Source organism: Gopherus flavomarginatus, chromosome 3 (assembly GCF_025201925.1).
Source record: "Gopherus flavomarginatus isolate rGopFla2 chromosome 3, rGopFla2.mat.asm, whole genome shotgun sequence".
Taxonomy (NCBI): domain Eukaryota; kingdom Metazoa; phylum Chordata; order Testudines; family Testudinidae; genus Gopherus; species Gopherus flavomarginatus.
This window is the reverse complement of record NC_066619.1, coordinates 85695581-85711034: the sequence shown is the minus strand read 5'-3', so window position 1 is coordinate 85711034 and position 15454 is coordinate 85695581. Positions and strand designations below refer to the sequence as shown.

Genomic DNA, 15454 nt, shown 5'->3' with positions numbered 1-15454 from the left:
AGTTCTCTCATAACAATAGCCTGAGCGTGAGCAAAGAAAAGAGAGTAGCTGCAACTCTGATCAGTGTCAGAATGATCAAAGTGGTTGCTGAGCATTAGAAAGTGAACCCGTAATAGAAACACCAACAATTAAAATATGGCTAACATTTACATTTTCTAATGTAAAACCATGATGCTGTCATCAGTCAAGAGTGTTTTTTATTTATCATGAAAATTTAACACCCCAAATTTTAACTGACAATAATTAATCCCATCTCTACCAAACAAGAGATCATGTTTATCCATTTTTGATTTCTTAGTAATGTGTGATCAGGTGATCTAGAAAAAGGGATCTAAAAGAAATGTCAGACGTTTTAAAAAAAAGATTTTAGTCATGTCCTCTTCAAAACAGTCACAGCAAATCTCAAATCGTATTTTATTCCTTGTAAATTGCTATAGAAAAATTGAGTAGTGCACAAATTATTTTTTAAAATGATACCCTAACCCAAATGTGTGTAGATCTTTTTTACAACTGTTAGAATGGAAATTCTGTGCAACCTTAACTGTGGTGGAACTACCATCCATAATATTACTAATGCCACAGTAGGGTCAGGGATGGAGATAGTGGTGCAAGTTGAAATTATTTTGTCAAGGGGTTCTTGGGTACAGCTACTCAATGAAGAGCTTGAACACTTATGAGCATAGTGAGTGTGTCTTGAAAATTGGTGTACTTCAGCAGGGGCTGGGGTAGATTTTGGAATAGTGTGGGAGGATAACACCCATTAAGATGACTAGGTCAATTCACACTTCAGAGTTATTAGATTGTATTCATGTCCATGGAGCGTTCTAATTCATCTGAGAACATTACATTGAGATGAATTAACGACTTCACGCCTCTGCGGTCCTCTTATACTAAAGAGTTATGCAAAGTCACTTCCCCAGTCACTGAAGTGGAATACAAGTTCTGGGCTTGTCCTACACTCTACTTTGCTTACTCCAACTGGTAGATGTGCTTCTCACAGCCTGTCAGTTACCACCCTCCTTCTTCCCCATGGTGCCTGCAGTCCTACTAGGTGGATGGAAGGAACAAGAGTAGGGGAGAGGTGGAAGCAAGGTGTTCCCAGGAAGCCTCCTTGTGCCCCCCAACAGTGCCCCCTTCACTGTTACCATCACCACCTCAAACAAGTGAAATTCAGTGCTCAAAAACTTTAATGGAGGGTTAAGGTTGATTGACGTGTCTCATACCCTTCCAGAATGTCTAATACAGCTGAACTTAAATTTCTTAAAACCAGGAAATGCACTGCCCTTCAACTTTAGCTGTTCTCTTTGAGTGACGCCCTATGCAATGCCTGACAGATGTCGTAGCAGTCAATCTTTGCTGATGATATGGAGCACTGTGGGGGGGACAGCATGAGTATGATAAGAGAAACTGAGAATGGTAGTCACATTTAGGTTGGCATAATGAACAGCAATTGGCTATACCCAGTGTATACTCAACCATTTCATCTGCTCTTTCCAAGCAGTCAGTGTTGCCAGGTGTCACCACCCCCTTGAACCTTGTCCTGTAGATTCCCTCTAGATTATTACTTGACTTACCTCTGCTCTGTAGTGCACTGTCATGCTTCTTGCAGACTGCTACAAATCTCCATGGCAAGGATAGACTGTTGTGCTCCTTTACTTGCACAACTGACATAACTTGGCCCAGAAAGCAGATGGACTCTCCTCATTACAGTGTGAAATTTGGCAACCTGCGGCATGTAAGCTATGCACTGTAAATTCAGCTGTCCCCAATTGCCCTTCACTGTGTTAGGAGTGCATACAGATGAATGAGAATACAATTCTGTGGGGGACACCACACCATGTAAAGTAGCACACTAACTTAGTCATTCCTCATATCTGTTTATTATAGGGCAGCCATGACTTACATTATATTGCATCTTGCAAGTCCAGTGGGCAGACTTTAGTTTTGGTGGTGTGTACCATAACTCTGTATTTCCTTTCCTGGTTTTCAAGGAACTGCCAGCCATAACCCTGCATTAACAAAGTTTTTAGGCAGTGAATTTTTATCTAATGCTGCTTCCTGTTTTCTAGTCAAACCTGTCTAAAATTGAAAGATATGAATCTATAGGGAAAAGATTCTAAAGAACCCTGGTCATATTTTAATACTTCTTGCTGGGTCATTCACTTTGGTACTAGAAATGATCCTAATAACTCTGAAACAGGTAAAAGCAGGGCTGGTAGGAACTACCTATCTTATTTCTGTGTAGGAGAGTCCTTGAGTTACATTCTCACTTATAGATCAGTTCAATTTTTCATCTGTCTTTTTTATAACACAAATACAACAGTTAATTTCTTTATGCTTAGACATAGCAGAAGATGTTCCCATAACCTCAATTTCTGTGGCTCAGAGAAGTTCAGAAGAGTTCTTGGAATGTAAAGACCTTAAGGATTCTATGGAAAGTTCCTCCAGTCTAACACCACTAAACTCCAGCCTTCCAAAAATTCATAGTAGGAGATTTAGAGAGTAAGTATTTTTAGTATTGGTACTTCCTTTGTACCACAGGCAGGACATTCCTCGAATAAGGTAAATTACATCAGTAATGTTCTGTGAAATGCTAACTGAATTTAAAACTCAACTCTGAATTTTTATTTTCAGCTCTCCTGCAGGTTAGCATCTAATAAGTGACATCCCAGTAAGCAGCAAGTGCAGTACTAATAGGTCGTCAGTCAGCCTAGGAAGGCAGATCCAAGATCACCAGAGAAGAGAAGAAGAATAGGTTTAGTGACCACAAAAGGAAAGAGGAGCAGATACTCTTAGAAACATAAAAACCTTGCTTATAATGTGGAATAAATCACATAGTTATACAGTAAAAGTTGTGTTATCTGACCCTGTACCAACCAGAAAGCTCTATAAACCGGCATTTCTAATCTTCACAAAAGTCCGGTTTATAGTCTGCTTGGTGCGGGGCCTGCAGGCTCCTAACTGGGTCTGATGGTTCTTCGGAGTGGGTGACATGTCCCTGCTGCTCCTAGGCAGAGGAATGGCCACGAAGTGTTTGGCGTGTGGGAAGGGGTACAGGGCTGGGGGTTGAGGCATGGGAGGGAGTTTGGGTGTGGCAGGGGGCTCAGGGCAGGGAGTTGAGGCACAGGAGGGTTTTGGGGTGCTGGATCTGGGGGACATTCACCTCAGGTGGCTCCCTTCAAGCAGCAACCAGTCCCTGCTGCTCCTAGGCAGTTCCTGGTCAATGTGAGCTGCGGAGCCAGCACTCGGGGCGGGGTGAGGGCAGCGCGCAGAGCCTCCTGCCGGGTCTCCATCTAGTAGCAGCCAGGACAGGTCACAGCTTGCAGGGAGCTGCCCAACGTGACCCACCCCCGAGATTGGGCACCCCAAAACCCCTCCTCAGTCCCACGCCCTCTCCTGCACCCAAACTCTCTCCCAGAGCCCGTGCCCCAGCCCTGTACTCCCTCCTGCACCCAAACTCCCTCCCTCTTAGTTAACTGGCATCTTTCACTTACCAGCACCCCCTATTCCCCCAATATGCCAGATAAAGCTTTTACTGTGGCGAGAGAGAGTGTTAAGGCTCTTTCACCTTTCTGAAAACACTCTTATGGTTAGAATATTTCTTTGTTTTCTGTTGATAGAGAGGTACAAAGCAGAATGTGATTAGCAAGATGACGACATGTTTGTGTCACATGGAGAAATCAAGGGGACAAGTTAGTTGCCCTTTTGTACAAACACTTTAGATGTTTTGATAGCAGGTGTGTGTGTGTTTCCTTTTAACGAGAAACTTCGATTATTGTGTTTGAACAGCAGGTCAAAGATCCACTATAGGAAAAATGAAACTCTGCCATTGACATAACTGTTTAGTAAGTGTTGCTTTCATCTTCATTATTCAAAAAGGCACCACAGCCTTTTTATGCTTCAAGATTTAGTTAATGTAAAAAAAAGTGACTTTTAGAAAAAAAAAAAGGGGGGGGGCAATTAAAGTGAACAAATTTCTTGGGTCCACAGCAACCCAACATTTTTTTACTGAAATGGCAGATAGGTCTGGATATGCTCAGGGCTACTCAACCAAAGAGGTCTTCTATTGCTTGGTATTCAGGGTGGAGGATTCTTTTCTACATCTAGATTACATTGTTTTGGATTTTCATTGAATTGTTTTAATGGGCTTGTCCATTAAACTGTTACTGAGGTAAATCTGAAATGGTAAATAACGTTCTTTTATCAAAAAAAAAAAATCCCACTGAAATATAAGACTAACCAATATGAAACCTAGTTTCAGTTGTAAGGTTAGTAATGGTTAGAAATAGGAGACCAGATCTCGCCCTTCATGTGGGGGGGGGGGGGGGGCGGAAGGGCAAGGAACTCATAGATTCTAGGGTCAGAAGGGACCAATGTGATCATCTAGTCCGACCCCCTGCACAAAGCAGGCCATAGAACCCTACCCATCCAGTTCTATAACAAACCCCTAACCTATGCCTGAGTTATTGAAGTCTTCAAATTGTGGTTTGAAGACCTCAAGCTGCAGAGAATCCACCAGCAAGTGACCCATGCCCCACGCTGCAGAGGATTGAGGCATGGGAGGGGGTTTGGGTGTGGCAGGGGGCTCAGGGCAGGGAGTTGAGGCACAGGAGGGTTTTGGGGTGCTGGATCTGGGGGACATTCACCTCAGGTGGCTCCCTTCAAGCAGCAACCGGTCCCTGCTGCTTTGGTTCCCCTTGTGGATTACCCCTGCATTCTTCTGGTGTGGGGATAGTTAGTGGGTTCCAGTATACCTCCAGAGCAAGAAAGCAAGGGTCTGACTTGCAGAGTGCTGAGATCTGACGGGATCTTGGATCTGTGGGGGTACAGGATCATCCATACAAAGGCCCTATGAATCTTAAGCCACTTATCCCACCACTTTCTGGTAGCCTAGCTCCATGGTGCCAGGGGTTCCCTTCACTACAGCTGTCCCCCAAACCCTTTTTTAGAGTGGTTACCAGTGTTGAGGTCTGGGGGAAACTTCAGTGCAGCTATCTCAGGCTATGTCTACGCTAGCACTTCTGTCAGTAAAATTTGTCACTCAGGGTATGGAAAAAACATGCTCCCTCTCCATTCCCCCAACCAACGTAACTTACAACAAAAGATGCTCCAGTGTGGACAGCACTATGCCTGTGAGAGATACTCTCCTGTGAACATAGCTACCACTGCTAGTTGGGCTGATTTAATTATGCCGACGGGAGAGCTCTCTCCTGTTGCCATAGAGAGCTACATGGGAGACTTTACAGTGGCACAGCTGATTCGGTACAGGCAGATCACAAGGGCATGATCTGGACCAGAGATAAGTAAAATGATGATACAGTTGTCTTTGTCCCTTGCCTTTGACTTGCTCCAACTTTGACATTTCAGTTTGTTATAAGTGACAGTGCTATAGAAATCTAATAGCACTTCTACAATATGGTTGCGATCTCTTGATTCTTATGAGTGAAAATAGGCCGTGACCTTGGGGAAACTTTCATTAGCAAAACTAGTCCTTTATCTTGATATGTCTTGGTATAACTTGATACAGGAGCTGGAGTGTCAAGAAACAAACCAACCTCCTTGTATTTCTTAATGCACTGAAAAACCTGGAAAAAAATTTTTTATTGTCCTGTACATACAGTGTGTATTTGAGAGAATGCAGTTATGTTTGCAACTGCGGAATATTTAACACTTAAACAACTGATTATTTTTTTCCAGTTACTGTAGCCAGGTACTTAGTAAAGAAGTTGATAGTTGTGTGACAGATCTTCTAAAAGAACTGGTTCGTTTCCAAGATCGCTTGTATCAGAAAGACCCAGTGAAGGCCAAGACAAAACGCAGACTTGTTATGGGGCTCAGAGAAGTTTTGAAACACCTGAAGTTGAAAAAATTGAAATGTGTCATCATCTCTCCAAACTGTGAAAAGATTCAGTCAAAGGGTAAATGTTTTACAAAAAATAGTTCTACATTTATCTTATAAAAATAAAACACACTTGTTATATTGATGGTAGTACCCTCTGAGGGCCACATCTTGCACTTAGAGAAAACTGCCATGGAAGACCAGTGATTTATAGGTGCCTTCCTTGAAAAGTAAATCAGATTGTTCACTCTAAGGAATCAGAAAGCAAATGACTGGTTAGAAGATTTGTCAACTTGTCATTGATGTATTGTTGAAATGTTCTAAATAACTAGTGTTCAGATCATTGTCTTTGATCTGTGATCTTGAAGTGACTTAGCTTTTAAGTTTTTTGTTTTTTTTTGACAGCGATACTTCATCTTTAGCCACACTGCATTGTTTTATACTGTTTATAGTGGTGCTGGTGTGTCAGTCCAATCTTTATTCTTCAAATGTAATAAAATTTGGAGTGTTATCTGGGGATTCAAGTTGATTTAAAGGGAGAATTGTCAGACTAACCTTCTAGATGAGCAGATCCTACAGTACTCTATTCAGCTTCAAGTCATGTTTCTGTGCACTGCACATTCATAAATATTTTTTTAACGCATGCTGCATTTAGAAATGCCAGAATGTATCTTAAACCTGTAGCTTTTACTAAGGGACTTCTGGCAATAATGCCTTTTAGTTATAACTGGATTGAATAAATGATACTTTTTGAATAGTCTCATTCTCAGTTCTCTGTCTGTTCCAGGTGGGTTGGATGAGACTCTACATACCATTATTGACTGTGCCTGTGAACAGAATATCCCATTTGTCTTTGCTCTCAATCGCAAAGCTCTAGGACGTTGTGTGAACAAAGCAGTGCCTGTCAGTGTGGTGGGAATTTTCAGTTATGATGGTGCTCAGGTGAGTTGAACAAAGACACTGGTTCATACCTTTTAATTAGTATTATTCTGTGTGTATTGTGTACAATAAAGACTTGACTCCGAGGCAGCTAGTCAGTCTCTCTCTCTCTCACTCCATTTTCTGTATTTATACTCTTGACAGATCAGTTGCTTTATAATGTTATACAGAATTAACATTTATTTCCACAGCACCTTCCTCCTTTTTGCTTTGTTCACAGATGTATTTTTGGCCAGCGCTCTGCCTCTTCTTTACCCAAATCTGCTCTTAGGGATAACAGGTATTTTGAATACCTGGTGAGTTGTGTGGGGGGAGCAGCATAGTGGCAGCCCCCCTGCCATCTCCGTCCCTCCTACCCCCTCCCCCCCCGCCTCCCCCAACAACCTTGTTGCAAATTGGGAGAACAACCAGGGACAGAGAGGGACACTGAATGTTAGTAAAAGAGACACTTGAAAATCTAGAATAATCTTCCTCTTCTGGCTGGTAGAATATTAGTTTGAATGAAACTTTGCAAGGGAGAGGGGGACTACATTTTCAAACTGATACTACATAAAAATAGTATTTATAACACATTAAGTTCAAAGCAATCTATACAAACGCTATAGCTGTGCTTGTCAGATGTGTGGCTAAAACCACATGTTGCTTAAAAATGTACCTTTGAGTTCCTCACTGGATCAGAAAGTCTCTTGATTATTTCCCTGTTACCATTAACCAAAACAAAATAAAACAGTTACTAAACAAAATCCAAGTACGTGGTTTATTCTGTTTTGCCTGCTTATGTGATTATTTAATATTCTGAGTAGAAAGGGTGCAAAAACTGTACCCTACATCTTTACACACTTTAACAGAGAAATATGGTTTAAGCCATAATAGTGTTTCATGTTCTCTTATCACTGGCTTCTCTCCTACTTTTTGTCCATGTTAGGACCACTTTCACAAAATGGTAGAACTGACAATGGAAGCCAGGCATGCATACAAAGATATGGTGGCAGCTTTAGAGGAAGAGGTAGCTGAAGGGGGAGGAAGTGAAAAACACAGCACAATCTTAACCACTCAATATGAAAAGAAGAGCTTGTTCAACACCGGTAAAACACCCCATGTGGAATCTGATGAGGATGTACCAAATTACAGTGAGTGTTCAGTGGTTTATTCTTTGTGCTCAATCAGTTTTCCTTCCTTTGTACTAAAATTCTCCTCTGATCAGAATCTTCCTGAGGCAGTGCAGACTAAGGATGTCTGGTTAGGAAGGGCAAGCACATCACTTTGGCCTGTGACCTTACCAGACTTCATGAATTGAAGTCAGATCTGGGTGCTGTTTGGATGGGAGACATCTAAAGAGAACCTAGTTTTTCATGAAGTTTTGTTGTTTACACAGCAAAAGCTTGCATGGGCTAGCCTATCTACGCTGGATTTAATCCAGCTAGCGCAGATAGTAATAGCAGTGAAGTCAGCATACAGCAGGCTGGCAAGCCAAGTGTACTCAGGGTCTGTGCTGGGCTTATGCTACCTGCGCTGAAGCCCATGATGTGCTGTTTTCACTACTAAGTTATCCATGCTAGTTGAGTTTGTTAGCTCAGGTAGGCTAACCTGTGCACAGCTTTTGATATGTAGATGAATGTATCATTCGTAGATGGTACTCTTTAAGTAATTTCTGAAATAGTCCACCTGGTGGTAGATGGCATATGCTGCTCTTTCATTTAAGGTTTGTACCAGAGCTCCTGACCATTTGTGGCTAAAATTCCACTGGCAATTCTTGTAAGACCAGTTGGCCCAAGCAGATTGGCAAAATTCTGGTTAAATAGTTTGACAATTTACACAACTGAAGCTCTAGTAGCAAGATTCTTCCTTCTGTCCTGAACTCTTTCTGTGTTGTATGAAGGCCTTCAACCCTGTAGGTAACTGCATTTGCGGTTCTGAAAGAATGATCCCTTTTTGTGTATAACTTTGTGTGTCCATATTAGGATCTGTAAATAAAATGTGCTTACAATACAGCATTAGAAAGTTATTCATCATTACTTTGAAACAGCAGTAGGCAAATGAGTCTGAATCAGTTCCTAAAAAGTGGGAAGTAACATAGGATTAGATAATCTGAAACTTCTCCAGGGGGACTGTCTTCCAGCAGGTGCTGCAAAGTGTGTTGGCTTAAGAGTCCCTTACATGCTGATTTCTCCCTCAGTTCTCCAGTTGTCCTTCATACGGGAGATTGAGCATTTCAGTGCTTAAGTAGGGTTGTCTATGAATACTAAACTTGGAGGTGGGAGGGAACCTGTGCGATACTCTGGGAGAAATTAAAGTGACTTTCATACTAATATTCTGTTCTTTGTTTATAGTCAAAATCTGGAAGAGAAAGCTTGAGGAGGAATATAACCCTTATGCCTTGGAATTAGAAAAGATTGCCACTACTGAAATGCTGACCTTGAATTTAGAAGAGCCTCAGTAAAGCTGGATCATATTTTATTGGGCCTTATTACTTAGATATGTAAATACTGAATTATCTAAAAGCAGTGGTCCATCGAAGCTGCGAGGTGTAGCAAATAAAGTGTAATCTAGGAAACGTCTAAAGTTGGCTAAGACTATTCTGATCTCACTTAAAATGCACACTGGAATGCATGAAACATTGGCTGATTCTTACAGGTTCTGTTTACTTGACTGGCTGCTAAAGCTGCTGCTGCTTCATTCTTTGTATTAGAGAATTAATTTGAAGGGAGGAGAAACTGTTTTAACCTAGGACCACTTATGTATTAAAACAAACTCATTCCTGTCAAGTTTTTAAGAGTTTTTACTGCTGGTGTCTGGTGCCACAAGTAGAGCTAGCCAGAAAACAAAACCTCAACATTTGTTTGAGACAAATTCTGAAAACCTTCATTTTGGGAGAATAGTTCACCTTGCTGGTCATCTGCCTGGAAGGCTCTGGTTAATTTCGCTTTCCCTGCAGGCAGAAAGTGAGATTGACAAGAATCTTCCAGGTAGGAGCGGTCACTTTTGTTTTCCAAATGGAAAATTGAAATTTTCTTGGAAAAACTGGAAACTTTCTGCTGGAATGATTTTCTGAGGGAAAATAGCCTTTTCCAAAATAAAAAAAAAAAAATAAACTTTTCAACCAGCTCTAGCGTCAAGTCAGGTATAATCTCCCTTCCTTCCCTTAGGGTATGCAGCAGCTGGGAGGGGGACAGGGGTAATGAGTCATAAAATTCCTGAGAGATGGGGAAGCTGGTAAAATTAAAATGGGCCACAAAGGAGATTCTTGCCTTAGAGAGCACTTAAGATCGGATGCAGATAGACCCCTTTTACTGGCAGAGGTTAGTAATGCTTCCGGGAAGGATGTGGGCCAGCCTGTTCCTGCTCCCGTTCTCCTCTTACAGAATTTGTTCTCCTTCCCTTAGGAGTACCACAGCTTGGAGGAAGCAGTGCTATAGCAATGGTACTGAATTCTGCAGGGAAGGACAACTGCTTTCTTCAAAATGCACCCGCTGCCTGCATTTTCTTTAGCTGTTGTCGAGCTGCCTCAGCCAAGCCTCAAGGGCAGCCATTTGTGTGCCCTTGTTGCATAAGGGTGAATTATACAGCAATGTGCTTGGTTGCATAAATACAGTATGTGAGGTCTTAGGCCTTCCCTTCAGAAGAGTGTCAGTCCTGTTCCTACTGTTACATACAATTGTGAATTTTGATTCCAATAATAAGGTCTTAATTTGAGGGAAAAGAGCTAATATGTTAGAGCCAAGACTGATTGTATATAATTGTGTACCAAATGTAGAAAAGTTTTCTGAAGACAGGCTTAATTTACTTTTGATATTGAAACTTTTTTTAAACTTGATGTGTATCTGGTGGTGGTAGAGCACCTTTGTGGGAGGTTTCTTTTATAAATAGCAATGCTTACATATTTTTAGAATGAAGATGGCACACTTAATGGAGAGGGCCAAATTGTGCAGTAGAGTATTCAGATTTTTGTAAGGGTGAAAACAAAAATTAAGATTTCTGATTTCAGTGTGCAAAATAAAATGGTTGTAAATCCCAGGTGCAATTAGTACCTCTGTGTAGTCTGCCATGCACTGCTTCTAAATGCTCAGAGCAACTTTCATTTCAGCTTCTCAGCACAGCGCTCCTGAAAATCAGGTGCCGGGGGAGTGTCACAGGTAAGCCAGAAGCAAGAGGTAATATCAAAAGTCAACCCTGAAATGATTTTTGAAGTATAAAACTGACATTTTATAGCATCCTGGGGTTAGAGCGTAGCTAATGCTTGAGATTGATGTGTGAACCACAATCTTATGCTCTGGGGAGTAAAGTCAGTAAAAGGATACAAAGCAGCTCTGCTTTGACACTGAGTTGATCACTGGATATGAGATCTTTCTACTTTTCCATAATTGCAGCTGACCTTAACTTGACTTTGGGAGTGGGGAAAGAGTCCAGTGCTGAAAGATGATTTGGGCTGGCAATAGACATTCCTGGCCCAGTAGGAGGTTGCTGTGTACTCACAGCAATGCAAACTGTTGTGTATGAAGCTGGTTATGGCTGCACTATGCTATTAGAATGTTTATAGCTGCAAATACCCACTACAGGAGAGGCTTTGGTTTAGTTTGGATTTTTTTGGTGTGTTTTTTGGGGGGGAGGGGGCGGTTGAAAGCAGTTTAGGCTAAATTTTTCACTGCATCTTCGAAAGAGGGCCGGCAGCTAGGTTCTTGCATTATACAACTTCCAGAAGGCAGACGTGCAGATGATAGAGAATCTGTACGCTTTAGGGTTGCTACTCTGCAGAGATCATTTTGCACTTCCATGGAAGTGCATGAACGTGACTGTTAGCCCAGTCCTGATGCTAGCATCCTTAGCAGTTTTCATTGTAACAAACTTAGGGAGTGAGTTACTCTTGCCCTCCCTATGAAACCCACTGTGTGTACAGTAAGAGCTGTTGAAAGCAGAATTATTGCGGAAGATGATTAAGCAGTGAATAGACATTTGTCCTTCAAACTAGCTTTTGAGGGGTTGAAGTGTTCAACCTCATTGTCTCTCAGCCATTCCCTTTTAAGACAGTTCTGTGGACAACTTCTTGTAAGAGAATCTCTGCTTGACTCCCCCTGCCCCCTCTAGTCCTGTTGCTTAGTTTCCACAGCGTTTTACTGTGTGCATTGCCAGGGTGTGCTCTGCTTCCTGCAGTTTGAGAATCTAGCTTAAGTTAAAGCCAGCCTCACTGCTAATCAGCTCCCTCTGCTGGGCCAAAAGCCAGTTATGATTTCTATACATCTAAATTTTCAGTATATAAAATCACCTGATAGTAGTTTCCTCCCCATAGTGTCCACTTTTTTGTGTGGATGGGAGTGGGGCAGAAAGGCCTGCGGTGTGCTGAATTACAGCCTAGCCAATTGTAAAGGCCTCCTTTCTCCTTGATACTTTGGGGGATTTGTTGGGGCAGCTCTTGCTGATGTAGCACAGCAGTAGCATACATCTTTGTGCTCGGTCTCGCCCTCGCCTTTATCAGGTAAAGCAGCAGAATTTTTAAAAATTGATCATCTTCAGTGCTACTGCAACAGACCTTAATAGCAAAGGGCAGTAAGGTCACTTGTAGCCTCAGGTAGGAAGAGGAATTGGCCTATTTGCTCAAATTATGCACAGGCAGGTGAAGTGACCTAAACTGAGGCTAATGCTCTGAGAACAACTTACTGATCGCTCCTCTGATATACCTGTCTACTATGCAGTACGATAATAAACTTCATTTCCCTAAAGGCTGGGTGTAATGTAAGTATTTCTTTAACCACTGCACCCCAGCATAGTAGTAGTCTTAGCAAAGCCTCTGATCACAGCTCCTTTAGGACTTCAATAGTGCAAAATCAGGCCCTTCCTTTTTACCTTTGTTTAGCTTATTTATGCACCCAACCTTTTGCTCCAGGAATGTCAGTTAGTGTATCAAACTTTTTGAAGTGGGAGGACTTTGGTCCTCTTTAAAAACTGTCTGGGGGTAGAGGGCATTTTTTCCTCACAGCCCAAGCCCGGTGGAGTTGCCTCCTCTTCCATGGGCAAGAAGAGCCAGGTGGATTGGAAAAGAAGATGCAAGCAGTCCCATCTCCATGAGGGGAGCGAAGCTAGAAGGACAGTGTGCCAGTTGGAAGACCATGCTTCAGCTCCTACGGCTTGCACCAGCAGCCATGCCTCTGACTGCAGAGCTCAGCTACCTCATGGATGGAGGACACAGCACAACTGTTACCAATTCCAGAAAGTGGTAAGGGGCCTTCAGACCCAGCTTTCTCCCCCTGCTGCCACCGGCAGTCAGGGGCTCAACAATTCTAGCTGGTAAATTTTTACCTGAAAGACTAACTTTTCTTACTCTACAGGCCCTTCACAGGCAGCTAAGCCTAGGCTGGCATCTCAGTGAAAACTCAAGCCAAAAAACTAAATATGGTCTATCAAAGTGCCCCTGCCTGCTTTCACAAGCTGTGATAACATGGGTGGACAGTATTTCAAGTATGGTCCTTCTCAACCTAAAAATCATATGGCTTCTCCCTGAGGTAGGGAGAGGTGGGGATTTAAATCTGTTTCAGGCAACTATAGGAGACTTTAATCCTTGGGATCAGATGCTGAGATGAATCTATTCATTAACAGCTGGAACTTAAGTATGGACTTTGCACCAGCCAGTAGAATAACTACCATGTTAAATGTCCAATCAAAAAAGCTAAGTGGCTAGAGTGCACTGTGCTTAGCATGTTAGGATTCATCAAAAAGGAAGATTCATAACGTGAAATGCTTCCTTAGGGCAACCAACTTTTATTTCAGTTCCATGATGTCATAGAACATGACCATCAAAACACATTCTACTCCTCACAGCACTATCCAGATTGAACATGGATGTGGGGAACTCCCACAAGACGTAGTATGTACTTTTAATTCAGAAGGTAGGCCTCATGCATGTCAGTATGTAAATTCTGTAAGTAAACTAGAAATATTGCTCTTCAGTTAGTGCTCAGGACTGGACTTGGATGCCTGAGAATCTCAGGGCAGAATAGTCATGTCTACTCTACTAAGACTGCCTTCATCAAATTCTGCATATTAGTCAACCAGTCTTCCTTTCAAAAAGGAAATGGCATTGGCTAAGTCTTCTCCAGGGCAGATGTCCTGCTTCCCACCCTGGAGGTGCACGGCTATGAAAATCCCATTGTAATAGAGCTGTGGACCCTAGATAAATTTCCAGGCTGTGCCAACGTGAGTTACTTTCTTCAGGCAGTAAGGTCCACAGAGCTGGCACAGCCTACAGTCAATTTCCATCTCAATTCCGAAGGATCCACTTAACATTCAAAGACTTAAATTTTACTTAATGAGGAAAAACAATTTCTCCAAGCAAAGTATATTTAACAATGTGACTTAAAGTAGAGTTGAAGTTATCCTGGCTGTGCAAGTGCTTAACAAGAGGGAACTACAGGTATGGGATATTCCCTGCTGCCAAGTCTGATCCCCAAGCAGGCTGAAGAACCATTGTAAAAGATCTGTAGAGCTTGTTGCTCAAAGAAAGGAATTCTTCAGATAAGTGTGGAAAAGTTTTATTTCCTATACATTCAGAGTTATGGAGAGAAGACAATACTTTTTAAATGACCATTCCCAGCACACTCAAGCCAAAGCTCTTACGTAAAAAGTGAGGAAAAGAGAACAATGAAACATCTCAAACTTTTTATTGATCCTTTGCAGAAAGATAAAACTTATTTTAAAACAAAACAGGACAAGTAGGTCCCCAAAATTTGAGTGGCTACCTCAGTGTTGTTTCTGCACATTTTTACTAGAAATAATAAACGGCTAATGTGATACCAGGATTGATTTTATCAATTGCTGAATATTTGTTCAGCATAAATCAGACTTGATCTTCCACAGTACCAATTATTATTCATATTTTGTAGCGCATTGTGTGCTGTGCTCTACATTATGCCAACTATATTCTGAGTCCTGTAAATAAATACCTTAACTAGTCAAATTTTGTTTGGTACAGGAAAAATTGTATAATTAACTGAAGGTGTTTTGAAAAGTTAAACTTGTTTTCAATTTAAAGTCTAATTCATGAAAAGTATTAATGTCCATGATGAATCTCACAGTAGTTTCTCTTTGAAAAATTACTGTAGCTTTGCCTACTTATGCAAACAAGGAAAATTTTGCCCAGCCCAAAAAGGAATGTTCTTTAAAATGCCAGAATGGACTTTCAAGATAAACCTTATTCTCCCCCATTACTTTTCTGAAAAACATTTAAAATATAAGTGATCCAAATCCTTGTTATATCCCCACGGCTCTAATATATTCACATCACAATCAAACTTACCTCATCTGCTTAAAACAGGATTTAGGGGTTGCATTACAATGTCTGAGCACCACAAGTCTCAGTAGGAACACACTTCCTCCATAATTAGCAGAAAAAGAACTGATATCAGGTTGTTCAAAAGGGGTGGGGGAGTTGTCTTGGTAGTAGATAAAACATTCTTCAGTGCAGTGAGGAAATCCTGTTTTGCCTAAATCTTCAGTAGATTCTCCTGAACAGTAAGCCCCACTGCCAGCTATGGTAGCAGCTGAATACTTTTTCAGCTATGCTGGTTAGAGTAACTGGAAGCCTCATTTTGCAGACATTTATTTTCCTGTCAGCCAGCTCTTACTCCTGTCTCTGTCCATCAGGGGGTGTCTTTCTTCTTGCAACTCTCCTAAATGAACAAGACAATT

The 15454-nt window shown here is 41.6% G+C and overlaps 2 protein-coding genes across 7 annotated transcripts in view; one reads left to right on the top strand and one right to left on the bottom strand.

The window, feature by feature from the left end:
• Positions 1 to 10805, top strand: part of SECISBP2 (SECIS binding protein 2) — a 53929-nt gene extending 43124 nt beyond the window's left edge. For 5 of the 6 annotated variants that reach the window (XM_050945677.1, XM_050945673.1, XM_050945671.1 and 2 more), the window contains 5 exons: positions 2343 to 2502; positions 5698 to 5918; positions 6627 to 6781; positions 7704 to 7908; positions 9109 to 10805. In XM_050945677.1, the coding sequence (XP_050801634.1) occupies positions 2343 to 2502; positions 5698 to 5918; positions 6627 to 6781; positions 7704 to 7908; positions 9109 to 9218 (851 nt within the window). In that variant the 3' untranslated portion in view covers positions 9219 to 10805. Of the gene's footprint in view, positions 1 to 2342; positions 2503 to 5697; positions 5919 to 6626; positions 6782 to 6998; positions 7070 to 7703; positions 7909 to 9108 lie in introns of those variants that run through there. The other variant, XM_050945675.1, reaches the window with a different exon arrangement.
• A 4520-nt stretch (positions 10806 to 15325) lies between these two features.
• Positions 15326 to 15454, bottom strand: part of SEMA4D (semaphorin 4D) — a 157567-nt gene continuing 157438 nt past the window's right edge. The window contains exon 19 of the mRNA XM_050945685.1: positions 15326 to 15435. Coding sequence (XP_050801642.1) covers positions 15406 to 15435 — 30 coding nt within the window. The 3' untranslated portion in view covers positions 15326 to 15405. The remainder of the gene's footprint in view (positions 15436 to 15454) is intronic.